General features: G+C 36.9%; 1 protein-coding gene across 2 annotated transcripts in view; it reads left to right on the top strand.

The window, feature by feature from the left end:
* Positions 1 to 20276, top strand: part of NEMF (nuclear export mediator factor) — a 70044-nt gene that overhangs the window by 18144 nt on the left and 31624 nt on the right. For both annotated transcript variants that reach the window (XR_009185004.2, XM_058293451.2), the window contains exons 6-16: positions 866 to 933; positions 3821 to 3907; positions 5988 to 6061; positions 6916 to 6986; positions 7067 to 7142; positions 7512 to 7574; positions 9036 to 9113; positions 9198 to 9406; positions 9655 to 9843; positions 10113 to 10176; positions 11888 to 11976. Coding sequence is in view for 1 of the 2 variants with exons in the window: in XM_058293451.2 (XP_058149434.1) it covers positions 866 to 933; positions 3821 to 3907; positions 5988 to 6061; positions 6916 to 6986; positions 7067 to 7142; positions 7512 to 7574; positions 9036 to 9113; positions 9198 to 9406; positions 9655 to 9843; positions 10113 to 10176; positions 11888 to 11976 (1068 nt within the window). In the remaining variant the exon portion in view is untranslated. The remainder of the gene's footprint in view (positions 1 to 865; positions 934 to 3820; positions 3908 to 5987; positions 6062 to 6915; positions 6987 to 7066; positions 7143 to 7511; positions 7575 to 9035; positions 9114 to 9197; positions 9407 to 9654; positions 9844 to 10112; positions 10177 to 11887; positions 11977 to 20276) is intronic.

Below are 20276 nucleotides of genomic sequence, written 5' to 3' on the forward strand. Positions count from 1 at the left end.
TAAGAGGTGAAATAAGTTTTGTGTCAGAATAGGAAACAATTGTAAGATGAGAAAAAAAATTGTTTACTTGGATAAAACACTAAATTTAGACTGCTTGAACTACATAGAAGTACATGTAAGCAGTTAAACCTTTATGCCTTTTTAAAATGAATTTTAGGTTATTTCGTATGTTAATTATGAGTTCTTTGTAAAGTGAAGGGAATTATTAGCTATTTTATGAGAAGACAAAATGAGATCCTGGACAGGGTTGGCTGAAAGGCACAGCAGAGGTTCTCAAAGTTTAGCATGCATCAAAATCACTTGTAGGGGTTGTTAAAACATAGATTGCTAGGCTTCCTATCCTTCCTCCAGAGTTTCTTATTAGTAGATCTTGGGTAAGGCCCAAGAATGTACATTTCTAGGAAATTGCCAAGTGACGTTGATCCTGTTGTTTGGGGACCACACTGAGAATCACTGGTCTGTAGCCTCCTTAAGAGTTGTCGTTAAATGCTTAAGTAGGCAAAGCCACATTTCAGGTGTTAAAATAAGTCACCAGAATCCACAAATATTTAGCTTTTATGTAACAAAAGCTCTTTAATCTCACTTATATATGGGTAAATTGAGGATAAACAATATGAAATACTTGAAAAAATACTGATTGATCACAGAAAACCTGGATTCAGATCCCAGTTTTGTTGCTTAGGAATCTGTGAATCTTGGATAAATTACTTTTGTGACCCATTTTCCTACCTGCAATATAAACTCATTTCTGTTATATTTCAGGGTTTTATTGTAAAGATCAGGTAAATTGATGTATATAATATGAACTTTGCCATAGGTTTATTAAATATAAGATTGAAAGAGATATGTCAATTCTGTTTCATAGACTGACTGAAATAATAGCCAGTGCACCTAAGGGCGAACTACTGAAGAGAGTTCTTAACCCATTACTTCGTGAGTAATCCTACATATAGCAGTAATATGTTTGCGAGATATAGTTTTCACGAATATATTTAAATCTTTTTATATTTCTGGTAGAAAATTAGAGCAACTTTGATAAATGTAGAAAGTTTAAAATTACCGTTTAAAGGTTTATTTATTTATCCCTCCTCCCCCCCATTGTCTGCTCTCTGTCCATTGGCTGTATATTTTTCTGTGTTTGTATTCTCATTAGGAGGCTCTGGGAACCGTCCTGGGAGTGGGAGAGAAGCAATTATTCCCTTGTGCCACCACAGCTCCCTCTTCTGCTCTGTCTTATTTTCTCTTCTCTGTGTCTCTTGTTGTGTCGTCTTGCTGTGCCAGCTTTCTGCATTAGCCAGCACTCCTGTGTGGGGCGACATTGCCATGCAGGGTGGCACTCCTGTGCGGGGCCAGCACTCCGCGTGGGCCAGCTTGCCCTCACCAGGAGGCCCTGGGCATCGAACCTTGGCCCTCCTATATGGTAGACAGGAGTCCAGTTGGTTGAGCCACATCCGTTTCCCTAAAATTACCTTTTATATAATTAGAGTATTTCAATAAAGATCTTTATTATACTACAGAGTTTTGAACTTTATCTGTTAGATTTAATTTAAAAGCAATATAGTTGTATAAACTAATTTTTTTTTTTAAAGATTTATTTCTCTCCCCACATCCCCCACCCCGGTTGTCTGTTCTCTGTGTCTATTTGCTGCGTCTTTGTCCACTTCTGTTGTTGTCAGCGGCACGGGAATCTGTGTTTCTTTTTGCTGCGTCATCTTGTTGTGTCAGCTCTCCGTGTGTGTGGCACCATTCCTGGGCAGGCTGCACTTTCTTTCGCGCTGGGCCGCTCTGCTTACGGGGTGCACTCCTTGCGCGTGGGGCTCCCCTGTGCGGGGGGCACCCCTGCATGTCAGGGCACTCCTTGTGCCTATCAGCACTGCGCATGGGCCAGCTCCACACGGGTCAGGGAGGCATGGGGTTTGAACCGCGAACCTCCCATGTGGTAGACGGACACCCTAACCACTGGGCCAAGTCTGCTGCCCTGTAAACTAATATTGTGTTATCTAGTACTTTAAATACAAGATACTAAGTACTTTCAGTACTTAGTTTTCTAGGAAATCAGCATTTCTCATATTTTCAATGTGAATTTCAGTTTAATAACCACTTTCTTAGCTTTTTTTATAGTTGGGTCTCAAGGCATCCAGCATCTGCCAGGCCCCTTTGATACTCAGTGGAGATAATCCAATAAACACACTTGGGAAGATCATCATTTATCCATATGGGAGAATGTGGAAAAGACACTGGAGTAGGCAGTTATCCTTGATAACTGAGCTTTAAGGAATTACTCTTCCTCTTCTATGAAATTAGAAGACATTAGAAAGTTGTTATTATTAGAATTTTCCAATTGTTAATATAGTGTGGGTAAAATTAGTAAATTTGGATTAAGTCTGAGTCTTACCCTGGCAAATTCCTATAATTTCTTTGAAATCACATGGTGTAAATCCTCCAGCTTTGTTCTTTTTCAAAATTGTTTTGACTAGTCTATGTCCTTTGCATTTCCTTATAGATTTTAGGACTGTCTTGTTACTTTTTATAAAAAAATCTTGCTGGGATTTTGATAGGGATTGTGTTGAATCTATAGATCAATTTGGGGAAAATTACTGTCTTAATTATATTGAGTCTTCTCAATATAGTTGATGAATAAATTCATCCATTTATTTAGATCTTTATTTTGTCTCAGCATGTTTTAAAGTTTTCAAATGTATAAATCTTACACTTCTTTTGTGAAACCTTATTTCTGAGTATTTTATTCTTTGCAGTGCTATTGTGAATGGAATTTTTGTTATTTCATTTTTGGATAGAAATAGAGTTGATTTTTGTATATGGTTTTGTATCCTACAAACTTCATAAACTCGTTTATTAGTTCTAGTTTTTTATGGATTCTTTTAGGTTTTCTAACATTTAAGATCATGTCAGCTGTGAATAAAGATTCTTTACAGAGGGAGCAAATATAGCTCAAGTGGTTGAGTGCCTGCTTCCCAAGGAGGTCCCGGGTTCTGGCCCAGTACCTCCTGAAAACAAATGATAAAACCTATTCTCTTTGGGGAGCAGATGTAACTCAGTGTTTGAGGGCCTGTTTCCCCTGTCCTGGGTTCAATCCCTGGTACCTCCTAGGAAAAAAGAAAAAGATAATGAAGGTTCTTATATTTCTTCCTTTTAAATCTGGATGCCTTTAATTAATTAATTTGTTTATTTTTATCTTACTGGATTAGCTATACCCTCCAGTATAATGTTGAATATCAGTGGTGAGAGTGGACATTTTTGCTTTGTTCCTGATATTAGGGGGAAATGCAGTCTTTCACCATTAAATATGATATTAGCTGTGGGTTTTTTAATAGGTGCTGCTCATCAGGTTGAGAAGGTTCCTTCCTATTATTATTTTGTTGAGAGTTTTTATTAGGAATCGGCATTGAATTCTTTAAATTGTTTTTTCTGCATCTCTTGAGATGGTCATGTGGTTTTTATCCTTAAATGTGCTGTATCCCAGTTATCAGTTTTTGGTTGTTAAGTCAATCTTGCATTCCTGCGATACATGACCACTTGGTCATGGTTTATAATCTGTTTTTTGTTTTGTTTTGTTTTGTGGTGGAATTCCATTAAGTTTCTGTAACATTGGTACTGATTTCTAAAGAGTCTGAAATTTCTCCAAATAATTGAATTGTCATTTCTAGTGACATTTCAAAATAAATATAAACTAATCATTATTTTCATTAGCTACTATTATTTAGTAGATAATTTATACTGGGCTATAAATTTGTACTATATTTTGAATGTTAAATTTTTCAGGAAAATGCTAAAAATAATAATATTCATGCTTTTATAGCTTATGGTCCCGCTCTGATAGAACACTGTCTAATAGAAAATGGATTCTCTGGCAATGTCAAAGTGGATGAAAAATTTGAAAGTAAAGGTATGTCTGAATGGTAAAAGTTGGGTCTATATTTCCTTTTTAAAAAACTGTAAAAATTATTTCTGGAAAAGTAATGAATAAGCATTTGACTTATGAATGTTCTATATTTGGGGTATTCCTGGCTTCATACTCTAATATGCCTGCCAGATCTCTAGTAATATACAGTTCAGTTTCTTGACTTACCTTATTATGTTTCAACTTTAGTCTGTTCTGCCCACCCCAGTTTTATGGGTTAGAGAATTTTCCAGTTGTCTTCTCTGACCAGTTAACTAGCATATGAGGTTTTTAATTAATTTAAACTTACTTTGATTGAGAAATTGAAAATACAACCTGGGACAGTCTCTAATATAAGGCTAGCTTGAGGGAAACGGACTTTGGCCCAGTGGTTAGGGCGTCCGTCTACCATATGGGAGGTCCGCGGTTCAAACCCCGGGCCTCCTTGACCCGTGTGGAGCTGGCCATGCGCAGTGCTGATGCGCGCAAGGAGTGCCGTGCCACGCAAGGGTGTCCCCCACGTGGGGAAGCCCCATGCGCAAGGAGTGCGCCCGTGAGGAAAGCTGCCCAGCGTGAAAAGAAAGAGCAGCCTGCCCAGGAATGGGGCCGCCCACACTTCCCGTGCCGCTGACGACAACAGAAGCGGACAAAGAAACAAGACGCAGCAAATAGACACCAAGAACAGACAACCAGGGGAGGGGGGGAAATTAAATAAATAAATAAATCTTTAAAAAAAAAAAAAAAAAAGGCTAGCTTGAGGGAGTTGAATTATTAATATTAACCTTCTGAATCAGAACCTGGAATGCTTTTAGAAATAGCATTATTCACACATTATTCATTATACATGAATACAGTACTACTGTAGTGTGGCTGTGTGATTAATTAATTAGGCTTTTATAACTACTTCAGGAATTTAACTGCCAAATTAGTATAATTAAAAAGTTAAAGGAAATTTATGGAAAATGGAAGGTTTGGTCTTTGGCAAATTTTACTTGCAGTTTCTCTTATAAGAGTCTTTTAAAATGATTCTTGGTGTTTATATTTTGGAATTATATGTCAATTTTTAACATCTAAGGATAATTTTCATACTATAGGTTTTGTTTTAAAAATACAAATTAAAAGTGAATGTTTTAATTTCTGAAGTATACTAATTAAATGCAATCCTAATCAAAATGCCAACAGGTGTTATTTTTGTTATTACTATTGTTTTTTGTTTTGCTTTTATAAAATGTATTTGATATCTGGAATAAAAGCATGTGAAAATGGGAAAATTGAAAAATAATAAATGGGGAATAACCCTTTCATAGATTAAAAGGTATTATTGAGGGAAGCGGATTTGGCTCAATGGATAGAGCGTCCGCCTACCACATGGGAGGTCCAGGGTTCAAACCCAGGGCCTCCTGACCCGTGTGATGAGCTGGCCCACACACAGTGCTGATGCAAGCAAGGAGTGCCATGTGCCACACAGGGGTTTCCCTCATGTAGGGGAGCCCCACGTGCAAGGAGTGTGCCTCATAAGGAGAGCCACCCAGCACAAAAAAAGTGCAACCTGCCCAGGAGTGGTGCCGCACACATGGAGAGCTGGCACAGCAAGATGACACAACAAAAAGAGACACAGATTCCCCTGAATACAAGTGGACACAGAAGAATACACAGTGAATGGACACAGATAGCAGACAACTGGGGGCGGGGGGGGAAAGGGGAGAGAAATAAATCTTTTTAAAAAAATGTATTATTGAAGCTACAGTAATTAAAACAGTTTTTGGATAAGTTATAGAAAGAATGAAGAATTCAGAAACAGGCTCAAATATATGTGGCTATTTAATATATGAATAAGATGCTTTCAGATTATTGGGAGAAAGATGGATTATTCAATAAAAGCTATTAAGGATGATAGAGTAGCCAGAACATGCCCTTATTTACATATATGGATCACCAACATGAAATAATTCTTTGTAATTTTCTTAACACTTTGCATTATATTGTAGTTACTGTATTCTACTTTTCTGTTTTTCTACATTGATTAATAATGGTTAATTGGCACTTGTGATTGCTATTCCATTTTCCCTTTTTATTCTCCCATTAGATATTAAGAAAGTACTTGTTTGTCTGCAGAAAGCAGAAGACTATATGAAAACAACCTCCAACTTCAGTGGAAAGGTATCAAGCACCACTTCTTATTGTGGTTTTGTTCTTTTTTAGATCTTCAGAATTTAAATTTGTGATTAAAAATTCTATATGTAAATTTTATTGTCATAATTTGGAAAAGTGACATCTATAATCAGCCTCTTCTAGGGTAGTTTTTTGAATAATTGCTGTTGATTTGTAATTTTTGTTCTATGTCTTTTATAGGAAGCATTATGTCAAGTTAATATTGGCACTACAGAAAAGTTGGGAATTTGAAAATATTCCTTCTTAGGTTGATTTTAGATAGAGAACCACATTTTCATTTGCTAGCACTTTTCAAAGCTTTGGTGATTGTCATTCTTCCAATAGGTAATGCCCTCTGAATTACATCATCTTTATGCATATATTTTCCCTTATTTCAAGATATAACTTTACTTACAATCTGTGAGTTAAAAGGTTCTAATTAATTTTAACTAAATTCAGTCCAAATTCATTTATAAATGAATTCAAATTTTCCTACCAACGACATGAACTTGACTTATTTTCTCTGCTGATTTGCTTAACGTAAAAGTGCTTTTGCTTTTCTTATGGCAGAGCATCTAAAAAAAAGAAAAATGTAAAAAACACATAATCCCATCACTTTTTGAAATGGTGATTAGTTTTCATTTTCCTCGTTCCTTCCATGTTTATGATATTACACCAGTTTTTTTGAACAATACTCATCAAGCCTAAAAAACATCATTATGAGAAGTGGTATAATTGATAAATGCAACTAATTATTTCTGACTAGGATATTTTTATAAATTAAACTAACTTAACATCACTATTGGAAAGTAAATCTTCATTAATTATGGCCAGAAATAAATTTTAACTTTGGATTTTTGTAGGGATATATCATTCAGAAAAGAGAAATAAAACCAAGCCTGGAGGTAGATAAACCAACTGAAGACATACTAACGTAAGCACATAGGCATGGATCAATTTGCTTTGAGTGTTTATTAATGTTCTTGAATGTGATATAATAAATATGTTTTACAGGTATGAGGAGTTTCATCCTTTCTTGTTTTCTCAACATTCACAATGTCCATATATAGAATTTGAATCATTTGACAAGGTGGGTTTTCCATTTCTCTTTTCTGATCAGTTAAATAGCATATGAGTTTTTAAATTAATTTAAACTTGCTTTGATTGAGAATAGTCTTGCTTTACAATCACTCTGAGTCTGGAATTAAGGATCAATGCAGTCGCAGATACGGCTGTTAGAAACTTACTAGTTGCCAGTTTGTTTCAAGATGAAAGACTAAATATTTGAACTTAAGTTTTTTTAATACTGATCAGCCATGTAATAGATTTGCTAGAAATCTGTTCAAGTTCTTTGAGTGATGTTATGAAATAAAACAGATGTAAAAAATTCTTAGTATGCGAGTAGAAATAGGCACCATGCTTTTTGGTTATTGTCTTTTTTTTTTTTTTTTTCAATAAGGCTGTGGATGAATTTTATTCCAAGATAGAAGGTCAGAAAATAGACTTAAAAGCTTTACAACAGGTATGGTAATAAAATCACATATATTACACCAACTACCCTTTGTGAGGGATAGATGATGATTTCATGTAGGAATTGGGCAACCTTTCAGAAGTAGCATGCGAATTCCCTGATCTCTTTGGATAAAGGAGGAGGTCTCATTGTTGATAAGTATGTCCTCATTTATTCCATCAGTGTATCAGATATTCTCTAAAAGAAAAATACAGTAAGTAGGTGAGGCCTTTTTCTTACCCCTGGTATGATTTGCTTCAATAAAACAACCCACTACTTGTCAAACTACTGTTAAGGAAATAATGTTTTGCAGAGATTTTAAATAAGCTGGGGGGTGGGAGGGTACTTTTTTCTTCACAAATAGGTTCATTTAATAAAGTTAAAATGTTTTTGTTTTTAAAATGGGTTTTTTAACTACTCGATATATTCAGGAGAGTTTAAAATGCAGTGTTTTTCAAGTGCATATGACCTTGTTTTTAGAGCATTTGCTCCAGATAGCATGGGAAATGACAAGTGACTCTTAATTAGAAGGGGATTTGGTTTTTCAAAAATAGTAATAAAGTTTTAAAAGTTCATCTGCAGAAATTTGCAATTATGTGAGTTGCCTTCTCCTAGCATAATTTCAAAGCATGTGGGTTGAATGAACTGCTTAATGTGATTGCCACATTGTGCCAGCACTTCAGCTAGTAAACAAACACTACGGTAACATTTGAGGCCCATGTTTTTATGTGCCTCAGAATATCCATGAATTATTTTGGCATTTAATGTGGTATCTTTTTAGTTACCTACTACTTTATAGCTAATTTTAAGTTATTCTTATAATTTAAATCTTTCATATATTTGGTAGTAATTTCATTCAGCATTCAAACACTGATTAGTTGGAAATGCTATTACTAGTGTTAGAAAATTTGCTCTGAAGTCAATAACTTTGATTTTGTATGATTTGTATAATGTATGATAAAATGCTATATAAAAGGTTAAATAATTACTATAAGCCTTTGTGTTGTTAATTTAGGAAAAGAGTACCTTGTAAAACACTGAAAATGATGCTGAGAAAATAAAAAGCAGCATTGAAATAAAAAGAAGCTGTTCTGGTAATTTATACACGCCAAGAATACATTCCCCCAAACTTTACATTTATGCTGCTATGGGAAAATGTCTTGAATTATGCCTTTTTCGATAATGCAAGGGCTTTAGGGATGCATATCATACATAAAATGCTACCTTGTAATCAAGATTCTTCCTTTAGTAGAGAATTGAAGGTAGGTAGATAGGAGAGGTAATTCTAGAGCATGAACTACTTTGGGGTAGGATAGGCTTGGGGTGTATGTATGTATGTGGAGAACTTTAGCTAAGTAGATAATATCGAGGGAGTAGAGGTTGGGGTGGAGTAGTGAATTTCAGGAGAAAGAGAAAGAAGTGCCAGGAAGTAGAAGTCTAATTTTTTAAAAAAATCTATTCTGTCAATGAAAGGAAAAGCAAGCATTGAAGAAATTGGATAATGTCCGAAAGGATCATGAAAACAGATTAGAAGCTCTTCAGCAGGCTCAGGTATTGTGTTTAGATTTTTCACGTGCTTTTTCAAAAATAACTTTAACTGGCATTATAGTAAATGTGCTTTGTTTGTCTCTTAAGGAAATAGATAAACTCAAGGGAGAGCTCATAGAAATTAACCTACAAATAGTTGACAGAGCGATTCAGGTAGTTCGAAGTGCTTTAGCCAACCAGATAGACTGGACAGAAATTGGGTTAATTGTAAAAGAAGCCCAAGCTCAAGGAGACCCTGTTGCAAATGCAATCAAAGAATTAAAGCTGCAAACAAATCATGTTACAATGCTGCTAAGGTAAGTTTGACTTAGTTAAGCAGTTAATACTTGTACCTATTTTGCTGTTTAATTGTTCTCTGTATTCATTTTAAAATTATCTTCTTGAAATTTATCCTTGAAGATAATAGAAAAAAACAATTTACATTAAAATAATTTTTGAACCTACCTAAGGACTGTAAACCATTTATAATTTTATTGAGGAAAAATTGAAAATAAAAAAGTGATGTCATTGACATTAGTGAAATACTATTGAATATTTTTAATAGAAATCCATACTTGTTATCAGAGGAGGAAGATGACGATAATGGTGACATCAATGTTGAAAAAAACGAAACTGAACCGCCAAAAGGAAAAAAGAAAAAGCAAAAAAATAAACAGTTGCAGAAGCCTCAGAAAAATAAGCCCTTACTTGTTGATGTTGATCTCAGCTTGTCAGCATATGCTAATGCTAAAAAGTAAGTCTCATCATTACAAATTTTGGGTAAAACATTATATGCAATAAATTAGTTAATATATTGATGATTTCAGACAAAAATCTATGTTTTGCCTGTATATACTTCTTTTGGGTGAAACATTTTATCTAGTTCTCTGCATTATACAACTCTTTTCTTAAGAACAAATAAAATATATTGTGATTTAAGAGTCTGTAAAATTTGAAATAACAAATAAGAGAACTAAAGAATAAAGATACTACTTAAAATTTAAGAGAAATGTGTTTTTCTAGATATTATGACCATAAGAGATATGCTGCTAAGAAAACACAAAAGACTGTTGAAGCTGCTGAGAAGGTATTTAATATTTCTTAGAATGAGTGATAGTTGTTTTTCACTGATTTAACTTATTTGCCTTAATTATTTCCACTACTAAAATGTATTTTCTAACTCAAATTATTTTTACACTTAATTTTACTTAAAAAGAGTGTATTTCCATTATTTCTTTCCTTTCCCAAACCTGCTCTTCTTCCAGTCTTCCCCTCCTTTGTAAATATAGCACCTTCATTCTTCTTGCTCAAACTAAAAACATTGGGGTCATCCTGGACTTTTCTCTCCTAAACTATATCCAGTTCTTCAGCAAATTCTTTTGCCTCTTTTAAACTATATCCAGAATCTGGCCATTTTTCATTATTTCTCCTGGTCCAGGTCACCATCATCTCCATCTTTACAATGGCTGTAACAGTAGCCCCTTACTAGGTCTTTCCCACCCTTTTCCCGATTGCAGTTTAGCTTTACACAGTAGCCATGTAATCTGCTCAAATCACAGCAAGGTCATTTTACTCCTTTGCTGAAAACCTCCCAGTAACGTCCCATCTTAACCAATAAAATTCATAGCCCTTCCCCTGGCCTATAAGGTGTCTACCTGATCTGTTCTCCACCAGTCTCATTGTCTACCTGATCTGTTCTCCGGTCTCATTGTCTACATTCCTCCTTTTGCACACTCCTTTCCAGCTATACTGGGATCTTAGCTGATCCTAAAACAATTAAGTATGCTGTCCTCTCAGTGTTGCTCTTGCTGTACTTTCTACCTGGAATCCTCTTCCTGCAGGAATTACGGTCTGGTCCCTCTCTTTATTCACATGTGTATGCAAACGAGACCTTATCAGAGAGGCATTTTTTTTATCACTCTTTCTAAAATAGCACCATTTACTCTGCTTGGTTTTTTTTTTCTTAAACACAGCCCCCACCCCTGCCAAATCTATTCATTTGTCTTCCTTCTAGACTGTAGTTGCATGAAAGTAAGAAAGTAGCCTCTTTTGTCTGTTTTGTTCTTTGCCTTGGCCCAGCCCTCGAGTAGTGCCTGGAGCAGAATGGGCAGCTTAATATCTGTTAAGTGAATGACCTTCATGATTTGGCTTCTATCTACCTCTTCAACCTCATTTCTTGACATTTTGCCCTAAAATTATTAATCACTAGTCAAGCTGGCCTCCTCTTTTCTGTTTCTCTTTTCTTCCTAGTCTTTGTGGTGATAACTCCATTGATTCTTCAGGCTTCAGCACAAATACCATATCCTCAGAGATACCTTCTTTTGACCATAATCTAGTATAAATTAGGTTCCCTTGTTACACTCTCAGCATCCTTAAAAGCATTTGCCATTAGTTTATTTGAGCAATTATGTGCTTAATATTCATCTCTCTCCCAGACTATAATCTGGGGGAGGGTTGCACACTGTGTCTTGTTCATTGTTGTATCCCCAGCATCTAGCCCAGAGTCTGGTATGCAGTAGGCGCTCAATTAGTATCAGGCAAATGAACAAGGCTCTTCTTAATTTCTAGGTCTTCAGCAAATATTTGCCTACAGTAAATCTTTGGGTTAAATTATTTTAAATATTTGAAGCAAAAATTTTTCATTTCTTATTTTTGTGTGCATATATATTTATGTTTGCAGATAGTGCCATTTCATAACATTATAAAAATTCTTTCTTGCTCTGTCATCTACTTTGGTGTTTTATAAATAATTCGCAATACACAAAATATTATTTTAAAAACTCTTTTCTTATAAATAGGCGTTCAAATCAGCAGAAAAGAAAACAAAGCAAACCCTAAAAGAAGTCCAAACAGTTACCTCTATTCAGAAAGCAAGAAAAGTATATTGGTAAGTTGTTCTAACTTTTTAAAATTTAGTTTTTATTTTAATCAAAATTATACATATGCTTTGTTTAGAAAATCAAATAGTTCTACAAAGCTACAGAAACCAACAGCCCTGCAATTCTTCACTTCCACTCTTTCTGCCTACTCTCCTAAGGAAACCGCTTTTAGTGTCTTTTTTTTTTTATTGAAATATATCACTCATACATAAACATACATAAACAATAAGAATATGATAGTTGTGAACTTACAAAACATATATAACATCTCACCCTACCACCAATAACTTGGATTGTTTTTAAACTTTTTAAACTAATGATTAAAGAGCATTGTCAAAATATTACTACTAAACAAAGTAATTTTCCCCTAACCATCCGATTGTTATTATCTTTATATTATTTATATATGAACATACATAAACAATTAAGTGTGTAGTGAAAGTTGTGAACTTACAAAGCAAACATGTATAACATCATACAGGGGTCCCATACATCAACCCTCCACCAATACCTTGCATTGTCATGAGAGGTTTGTTACAAACTATGAAAGAACACTCAAAATCTTACTACTAATCATAGTCCTTATCTTACATTTGGTATGTTTTTCCCCCAACCCACCCTATTATTATTTTTTAAATATATTTTTTTATGACAGAAGTTGTAAACTTACAAAACAGTCATGGACATGTGCAGAGCTCCCAAACAACACCCCTCTATCAACACACCACAATGTGGTGTGTCATTTGCTGTAGATAAAATAATATCATCTGATTGTTACCATGTCCATAGTGTACATTTGGCCTACATTTTCCATACTGCTTCGGTATCAACACAGTGCATCTTTTGCATAGATGCAAGAATATATTATTACTACTAACCACCGTCCACAGGTCACTTCAGCTGTATTTTTCCCATGCTTGTTCACATTCCCATCACCCTGCAGTAGTGATACATTTGTTCTAGCTAACAAAGGATACTCTTGCATCTGTACCATCAACCACAATTCTCACCCACCTCTTGGTTTATTGTGCTATCCAGTTCCTAGATTATTTTCAAGCATTCTAGACTACCATTTTCAGTCACATCCCCATTTATAAACTAGCTGTTACTCACTGTGTGTTAACATCCACTCTATACATTTCCACAATTTTACAGTAAAGCTAATTAAAACTTCTATATACATGAAACATCAGTAGTCCACTCAGTCCTTCTCTTATCTCCTTTAAGAATCCACCACCTACCACCAGGTCTTGGAGATATTTTCCAATCATTTCTTCTAGAAGTTATATGAATCTTGCTTTTATTTTTAGTTTTTTGATCCATTTTGAGTTAACTTTTGGATAAGGTTTGAGATAAGGGTCCTCTTTCCTTCTTTCAGCTATGGGTGTCCAATTTTTTCAGCATGAATGGATTGTTCTGCCTGAGCTGTGTGAGCTTGACAGGCTAGTCAAAACTCACTTGACTATACCTGTGAGGGTCTGTTTCTCAACCATAAATTTGGTTCCATTGGTCTGTTGTGTCTGATTTTAGGCCAGTACCATGTTGTTTTTACCACTAAAGGTAGGTATTATGATTTAAAGTCTGGAGAAGAGGGTTCACTTTTCCTTTTTATGATGTTTCTGGCTATTCAGGACCTCTTACCCTTCTAAATAAATTTGATGATCGTGTTTTCAGTTTTTTCGTTAATGTTGGTGGAATTTTTATCTGGATTGCATTGAATCTGTATATCAATTTGAGTAGAATTGATATCTTAATGACAATTAGTACTGGACAATGTATGTCCTCCCATGGCCCACTGGGTGGAATGTAGGAGAGTGTGGGCTGTGGTGTGGACCACTGACCATGAGGTGTAGCGGTGCTCAGAGATGTATTCACCAAATGCAATGAATGTCTCATGATGATGGAAGAGGTTGTTGTTATGGGGGGAGGGGGGAGGTGAAGGGGGTGGGAGGTATATGGGGACCTCATATTTTTTAAATGTAACATTAAAAAATCAAATAATCACAAAAAAACACACAAAACTCTGGGACATATAAAATCTGGGACATATAAAAAATCTCTGGGACATATAAAAAAAATGATATTTAGTGTTCCAGTACATGAGCATGGAATATTCTTCCAGTTATTCAGGGCTTTTTAAATTTGTTTTAACATTGAATTGCAGTTTTCTGAATACAAGTCCTTTACATCCTTGGTTAAGTTTATTCCTGACTATTTGAGTTTTATCTGTTATATTTTATTTTCACCACTCTTTTGACACTTTTAGTTACTTTTATTGATGTAATCTTCATTTCTAGACTCTCTTCCAGGCTCCTTTCTCCTGTCTTTTCTTTTCAGGCTCTAGTACACCCTTTAGTATTTCCTGAAATTCTGGTCTCTTGCTTAGAAATTCTCTCAGTTCTGTTTATCTGTGAATATTCTAATTTCGCCCTCATTTTTGAAAGACAGTCTTGCTGGATATAAGAGTCTTGGCTGGAAGTTTTCCTCTTGTAGTATCTTAAATATATCAGACCACTGTCTTCTTGCCTCCATGGTTTCTGGTGAGAAATCAGCACTTAATCTTATTGGATATCCCTTATGTTATGCTTCTTTTGCTTCTCTCAGAGTTCTCTCTTTGTCTCTGGCCTTTGATATTCTGATGAGTATGTGTCTTGGAGTTGGTCTATTGGGATTTTTTCAGATGGGAGTACATTGTGCTTCTTGGACAGGGATATTTATATCCTTCAATAGGGTTGGGAAATTTTCTACCATTATTTCTTTAAATAGTCCTTCTGCCCCTTTTTCCTTCTCTTCTCCTTCTGGGACACCCATGACACATATGTTTGCACGTCTTTTTCTGTCATTTAGTTCCCTGAGACCTTGTTCAGTTTTTTCCATTCTTTATCTGTTCTTTTGTAATTTCACTTTCAGAGGCCATTTCTTCAAGCTCACCAATCCTTCTGTCTCCTCAAATCTGTTATTATATGATTCCAGTTTTTTTTAAATTTCATTGATTGTACCTTTCATTCCCATAAAATCTATTTTTCTTTGTATTCTTTCAAATTCTTCTTTGTGGTCATCCAATGTCTTAATAGCCTTAATCTTTTTAGCCATCTCATTGAATTTATAAAGGAGATTTGTTTGAACATCTATAATTAGTTGTCTTAATTCCTTTATGTCATCTGGAGGCTTAGCTTGTTCCTTTAACTGGGCCTTGGCTCCCTGTTTCTTGGTGTGGATTGTAATTTTTTGTTGGTGTCTTCACATCTAGCTTACTAGAGTATCTATTCTGGGTGCAGGTTTTCTCTTTCGTTTAGGGCTTCCTATTGTTTCTCCCCTGCTGGTTTTGCAGTAGGAGCCAAGCACGTAATTGGTGCTGTAAGCTGTGGAGGCTCAAGCTGCCCTCATTGCACCAGGAACCAATGAAGCTTCTTCCAACTTTCTCCTTTGCCAGGGATAGGGAGAACATCACAGCTGTGTAATAACCCATGTGCAAGCCTAGACTGTAGTTGGCCAGAGAGACTGATGAAGCTTCACATCCCTTTCTCCCCTGCCTGGGGCAGTGATGGAGCTGCAGGTGTGGGCAGCAGTCTGTGCAGTGCAGGTCCAAGATGACTGCAGTTGCCCTGGTAGACTTCTGATTTTTAGTTTCTGCCAGCCAGAGTTACCTGCAGTTACCTATATAGGCTGGTGCAGGGCTCCTCAGCCTCCTCCCTGCGAGAGGCGGGACTGAAGCCTAGGCAGGCTGCAGACTGATCTGCGTGAAAGAAACTGGTTCCTGCTGACACTGAGAGTTTCAGTCAGCCAGGCTTCCCCTGAGGCTGGGGGTGAAGTCAGAATGGCGACTTTCTGACTTGGGTTGGTTCACACCCCAGCTGTTCCCAGGGTTATCTCTTAGCCAGCCAAGTCTACCAATCAGTAGCCGAAATCGGCAGCCAATCGTCTCTTCCTCCCCTGTTTCTGGGAAATGGAGCTCCCAATTCCCATCACAGAACAGCTCCTGGGGCGGCTCATGCTGCCCAAGTAGGACAATCACTGGCCTCTGCGCCTTGGCTGGTAATTTTCTGGAGATGCTGGCTTAGGTCCCCACAGCTTCCTCCCTGCTGGAGGTGACACTGGGGCCTAGACTAGACCTGCAATATGATCTGGATGGGAAGAAGCTGGTCCCCACCAGCACTGGGATTATCAGTCCACCCTGCTTCCCTTCGTGCCAGGTGCAGAGTTAAAATGGCAGCTCCTGGACTCTTTCTGACTTGGACAGGCTCAAGCTTTAGCTGTTCTCAGGATTATACTGTAGCCCATTGAATTTCCTCATTAATAGCTGAAATTGGTGCCCAGCTGTCTCTTCCTCCCCAGTTTTGGGGAAGTGGAGCTTTCAATTCCATATGGGGAACAGCTCCTGAGGTGGCTTGTGCCTCCAGTGGAGGATGGGCACTGGCCTCCAGTGCGTGGAGCGCTCTACTTACGAGTCTTCTCTGCAGATGGGTAGTCTCCTCCTTCGACTCCTTCAGAGACATTGCAGGATGCTCTTCTGGTCTCCTGGAGCCCCCAAACAGGTGCTTCAGCTAGCTCCAGGGAGCTCTGGGTGTTTGCTAACTGCCCTGTAGCAGGAGCTGACTCTAGGAGCTCCTTACTCCACCGCCATCTTGCTGGTTGTCCTGCTTTTAGCTTTTTAGCTGATTCTTTTGGTATTTACCTCCATTTCTCTTAATAATATGCTTATTTGCTGCTTCTTGATTTTTCCAGTTTAGACCCTATTGACATCACACTATGGACAGTAAGGATTTTCACAGTGATTCCACTTGTGCTCCATTACATACACTTAAAACTGCCCAGCCATAACTTTGTCAAGATTGGTATTCGGCATTAACATTATTATGAATATTTACATTCTAGACATAGCTGAACCTTATAGCATATTCTGGGTTTTCTTTCTTGCTTAGGTTTTTGTTTTTTCCGGCATTAATTATTTTATTTTTTTCATTTGCTTTTGTTTTTGTGTTCTTTTCATTAATTCATCTTCATATTCTCCTCAAAATGTGTTCCATATACATTGAAAATCTGTCACTTTCATCTCTACATTTTCCAGAATTCTCTCCTGGAGCTATTTGACCTAGTTTATTTTAGATTGGTTGTTCTCTAAGCATCTTTTTTTTTTTTTAAGATTTATTTATTTATTTATTTCTCTCCCCTCCCCACCCCACCCCAGTTGTCTGTTCTCTGTGTCTATTTGCTGCGTCTTCTTTGTCCGATTCTGTTGTTGTCAGCAGCACGGGAATCTGTGTTTTCTTTTTGTTGTGTCATCTTGCCGCGTCAGTTCTCTGTGTGCGACGCCATTCCTGGGTGGGCTGTACTTTCTTTTGGATTGGGTGGCTCTCCTTACGGGGTGCACTCCTTGCACGTGGAGCTCCCCTACGCAGGGGACACTCCTGCGTGGCACAGCACTCCTTGCGCACATCGGCACTGCGCATGGGCCAGCTGCACATGGATCAAGGAGGCCCGAAATTTGATCCACGGACCTCCCATGTGGTAGACGGACACCCTAACCACTGGCCAAGTCCGCCGCCTCTCTAAGCGTCTTAAGAGCTCACAATACTGTTATCATAGAAGCTCTCTTACCCCTCTGTCCATTGGAGTCCCTGTCCTGGATCTCATACTTCTTTCTTGATTGAAGGTATGTGTCCTACAAAAGTTTCATGAGAAGTGGTACACAGGTTTACAATTTTTGAGATCTTGAATGTGCAAAAAATTATTTTTCCCTCATGTCTAGCTGGGTATAGAATTCTAGTTTAAATGTTATGTGTTTCTCAGACTTTGGAAGGCATTGTTCTGTTGTTATAAATTCTGAAGTTGATTTTGGAAAGTCTGATGTCGTTTTAAGTTTTGATATATTGACAAACTTATTTTTGCCTTTATGCAAGCCTATTGGGGGTCTTCTCTTTTATTTCCCTCCCAAGTTTTTTTAAATTCTACAATGATTTAGGTTGGTACAGATATTTTCATACATTATTGCTGGCTACTTTTGGGGCCCTTTTAATTTAGAAACTTTAATTTCTGAGAAATTTTTTGAAATATTTCTTGGAAAATGTCATGCCTTTTTTTTTCCTTTTTTCTAAATATCTTATTATTTACATATGGATTAATCTTACAGTTTTCTTGTATTTTCTGTTTTTCAATTCTCTTGTTCTACATTCTGAGGGATTTCTTCAACTTTTTCTTTTAATCCTTCTACTGAATTTTAAAATTTCTTATCTTTTTTTTTTTTAGTTTTAGGAGTTCTTTTTGGTTCTTTGTTCCTTTTTTTTCAAAATTGATTTATATTTACATTTCATATAAATGGAGTCATACAATATGTTACATGATATATTTAGTTCATAGTAATGCAGTCATGGATTATTTGTCCTTTTGTTTCTGGGTTGCTTTACTCAACATAATGACCTCCAGGCTCATCATGTTAACATATGCTTTATGACTCCATTTCTTCTTAATGCTGCATAATATTCCATTGTGTGAATATACTGCGATTTGTTTTTCCATTCATTGGTTGATGGACACCTGGGTGGTGTCCAGCTTTTGGCAATTGTGAATAAAGCCACTTGAACATAGGTGTGCAGATGTGTATTCATGTCACTGCTCTCAGTTCTTCTGGGTATATACCCAGGAGTGGTATTGCTGTGTCATGAGGCAACTCTATATTTAGCTTCTTTAGAAACTGCCAAACAGTCCTCCACAGTGGCTGTACCATTCTACATTCACCAACAGTGAATAAGTGTTCCTATCTCTCTATATCATCTCTAACACTTGTAGTTCTCTGTCTTTTTAATAGTGTCCATTCTGATAGGTATGAAATGATATCACATTGTTGTTGTTGTTTTTTTTTTAAGATTTATTTATCCCTCTCTCCCCCATTTTATATTTACTTTCTGCTTTTTGTGTGTTCTTTGTCTGCTTGTCTTCTCTTTAGGTAGCATTGGGAACTGATCCTGGGACCTTTTGGAGTAGGAGAGAGGTGCTCAATTTCTTGTGCCACCTTAGCTGCCTGGTCTCCTGCATCTCTTATTGTGTCTCCTCTGTGTCTCTTTTTGTTGTATCATCTTGCTGCACCAACTCTCCGTGTGGGCCAGCACTCTGTGCAGGCCAGCACTCCTGCACGGGCAGCACTTCTGCTCAGGTCAGCACTCCGTGTGAGCCAGCACTCCTGCGTGGGCCAGCATTCCATGTGGGCCAGAACTCTGTGTGGGCCAGCACTCTGCATGGGCTAGCTCTCTGCTCAGGCCAGTTCACCTCACTGGCCAGCTTGCCTTCACCAAAAGGCCCTGGGAAACGAACCCTGGACCTCTTGTATGGTAGACGAGAGCCCAATTGCTTGAGCCATATCTGCTTCCCTCATTGTAGTTTCAATTTGCATTTCCCTAATTGTGAGTAATGTGGAACATTTTTTCATGTGTTTTTTGTCATTTGTATTTGGAAAGTCTATTCAAGTCTTTGGCCCATTTTTTAATTGGGTCATTTGTCTTTTTATTGTTGAGTTGTAACATCTCTTTATATATCATGGATATTAAACCCTTATCAGACATGTGATTTCCAAATATTTTCTCCCATTGGCTGCCTTTTCACCCTTTTGATAAAAGTCCTGTGAGGTGCAAAAATGTTTAATTTTGAGGTAGTCCCATTTATCTATGTTTTCTTTTGTTGCTGATGCTTTGGGTGTAAGGTCCAAGAAACCACCACCTTCCACAAGTTCTTTTGTGTCCCTATGTTTTCTTCTAGTAGTTTTACGGTCCTGGCTTTTATATTTAGGTGTTTGTTCCATTTTCAATTGATTCTCGTATAGGAAGTGAGATAGGGGAGTCCTTTTTCAATCTTTTGGTTATCATTATCCTGCTCTCCTAGCATCACTTATTGAAGAGACTGTTTTGTCCTGTTAACATGGACCTGATAGGTTTGTTGAAAACCAGTTGACCATAGAGGTGAGGGTTTATTTCTGGACTCTCAATTCAATTCCACTGATCAATGTGTCTATCTTTATGCCAGTACCATGTTGTTTTGACCACTGTAGCTTTGTAATATGTTTCAGGGTCAGACAGTAAAATTCCACTCATATCACTCTTTTTTCAAATGCTTTTGACTGTTCAGGTACTCTTTTCCTTCCAGATGAATTTGGTAATTGCTTTTCTATTTCTGTAATATAGACTTTGGGATTTTGATTGGTATTGCATTGAATCTGTAAATTGGTTGGGTAGGATTGATACCTTCATGATATTTAGTCTTTCAATCCATAAATATGAAATGTCTTTCCATTTGATTAGCTTTCATTGATTTCTTGTAG

The sequence above is a fragment of the Dasypus novemcinctus genome, chromosome 3 (assembly GCF_030445035.2).
Source record: "Dasypus novemcinctus isolate mDasNov1 chromosome 3, mDasNov1.1.hap2, whole genome shotgun sequence".
Lineage (NCBI taxonomy): Eukaryota > Metazoa > Chordata > Mammalia > Cingulata > Dasypodidae > Dasypus > Dasypus novemcinctus.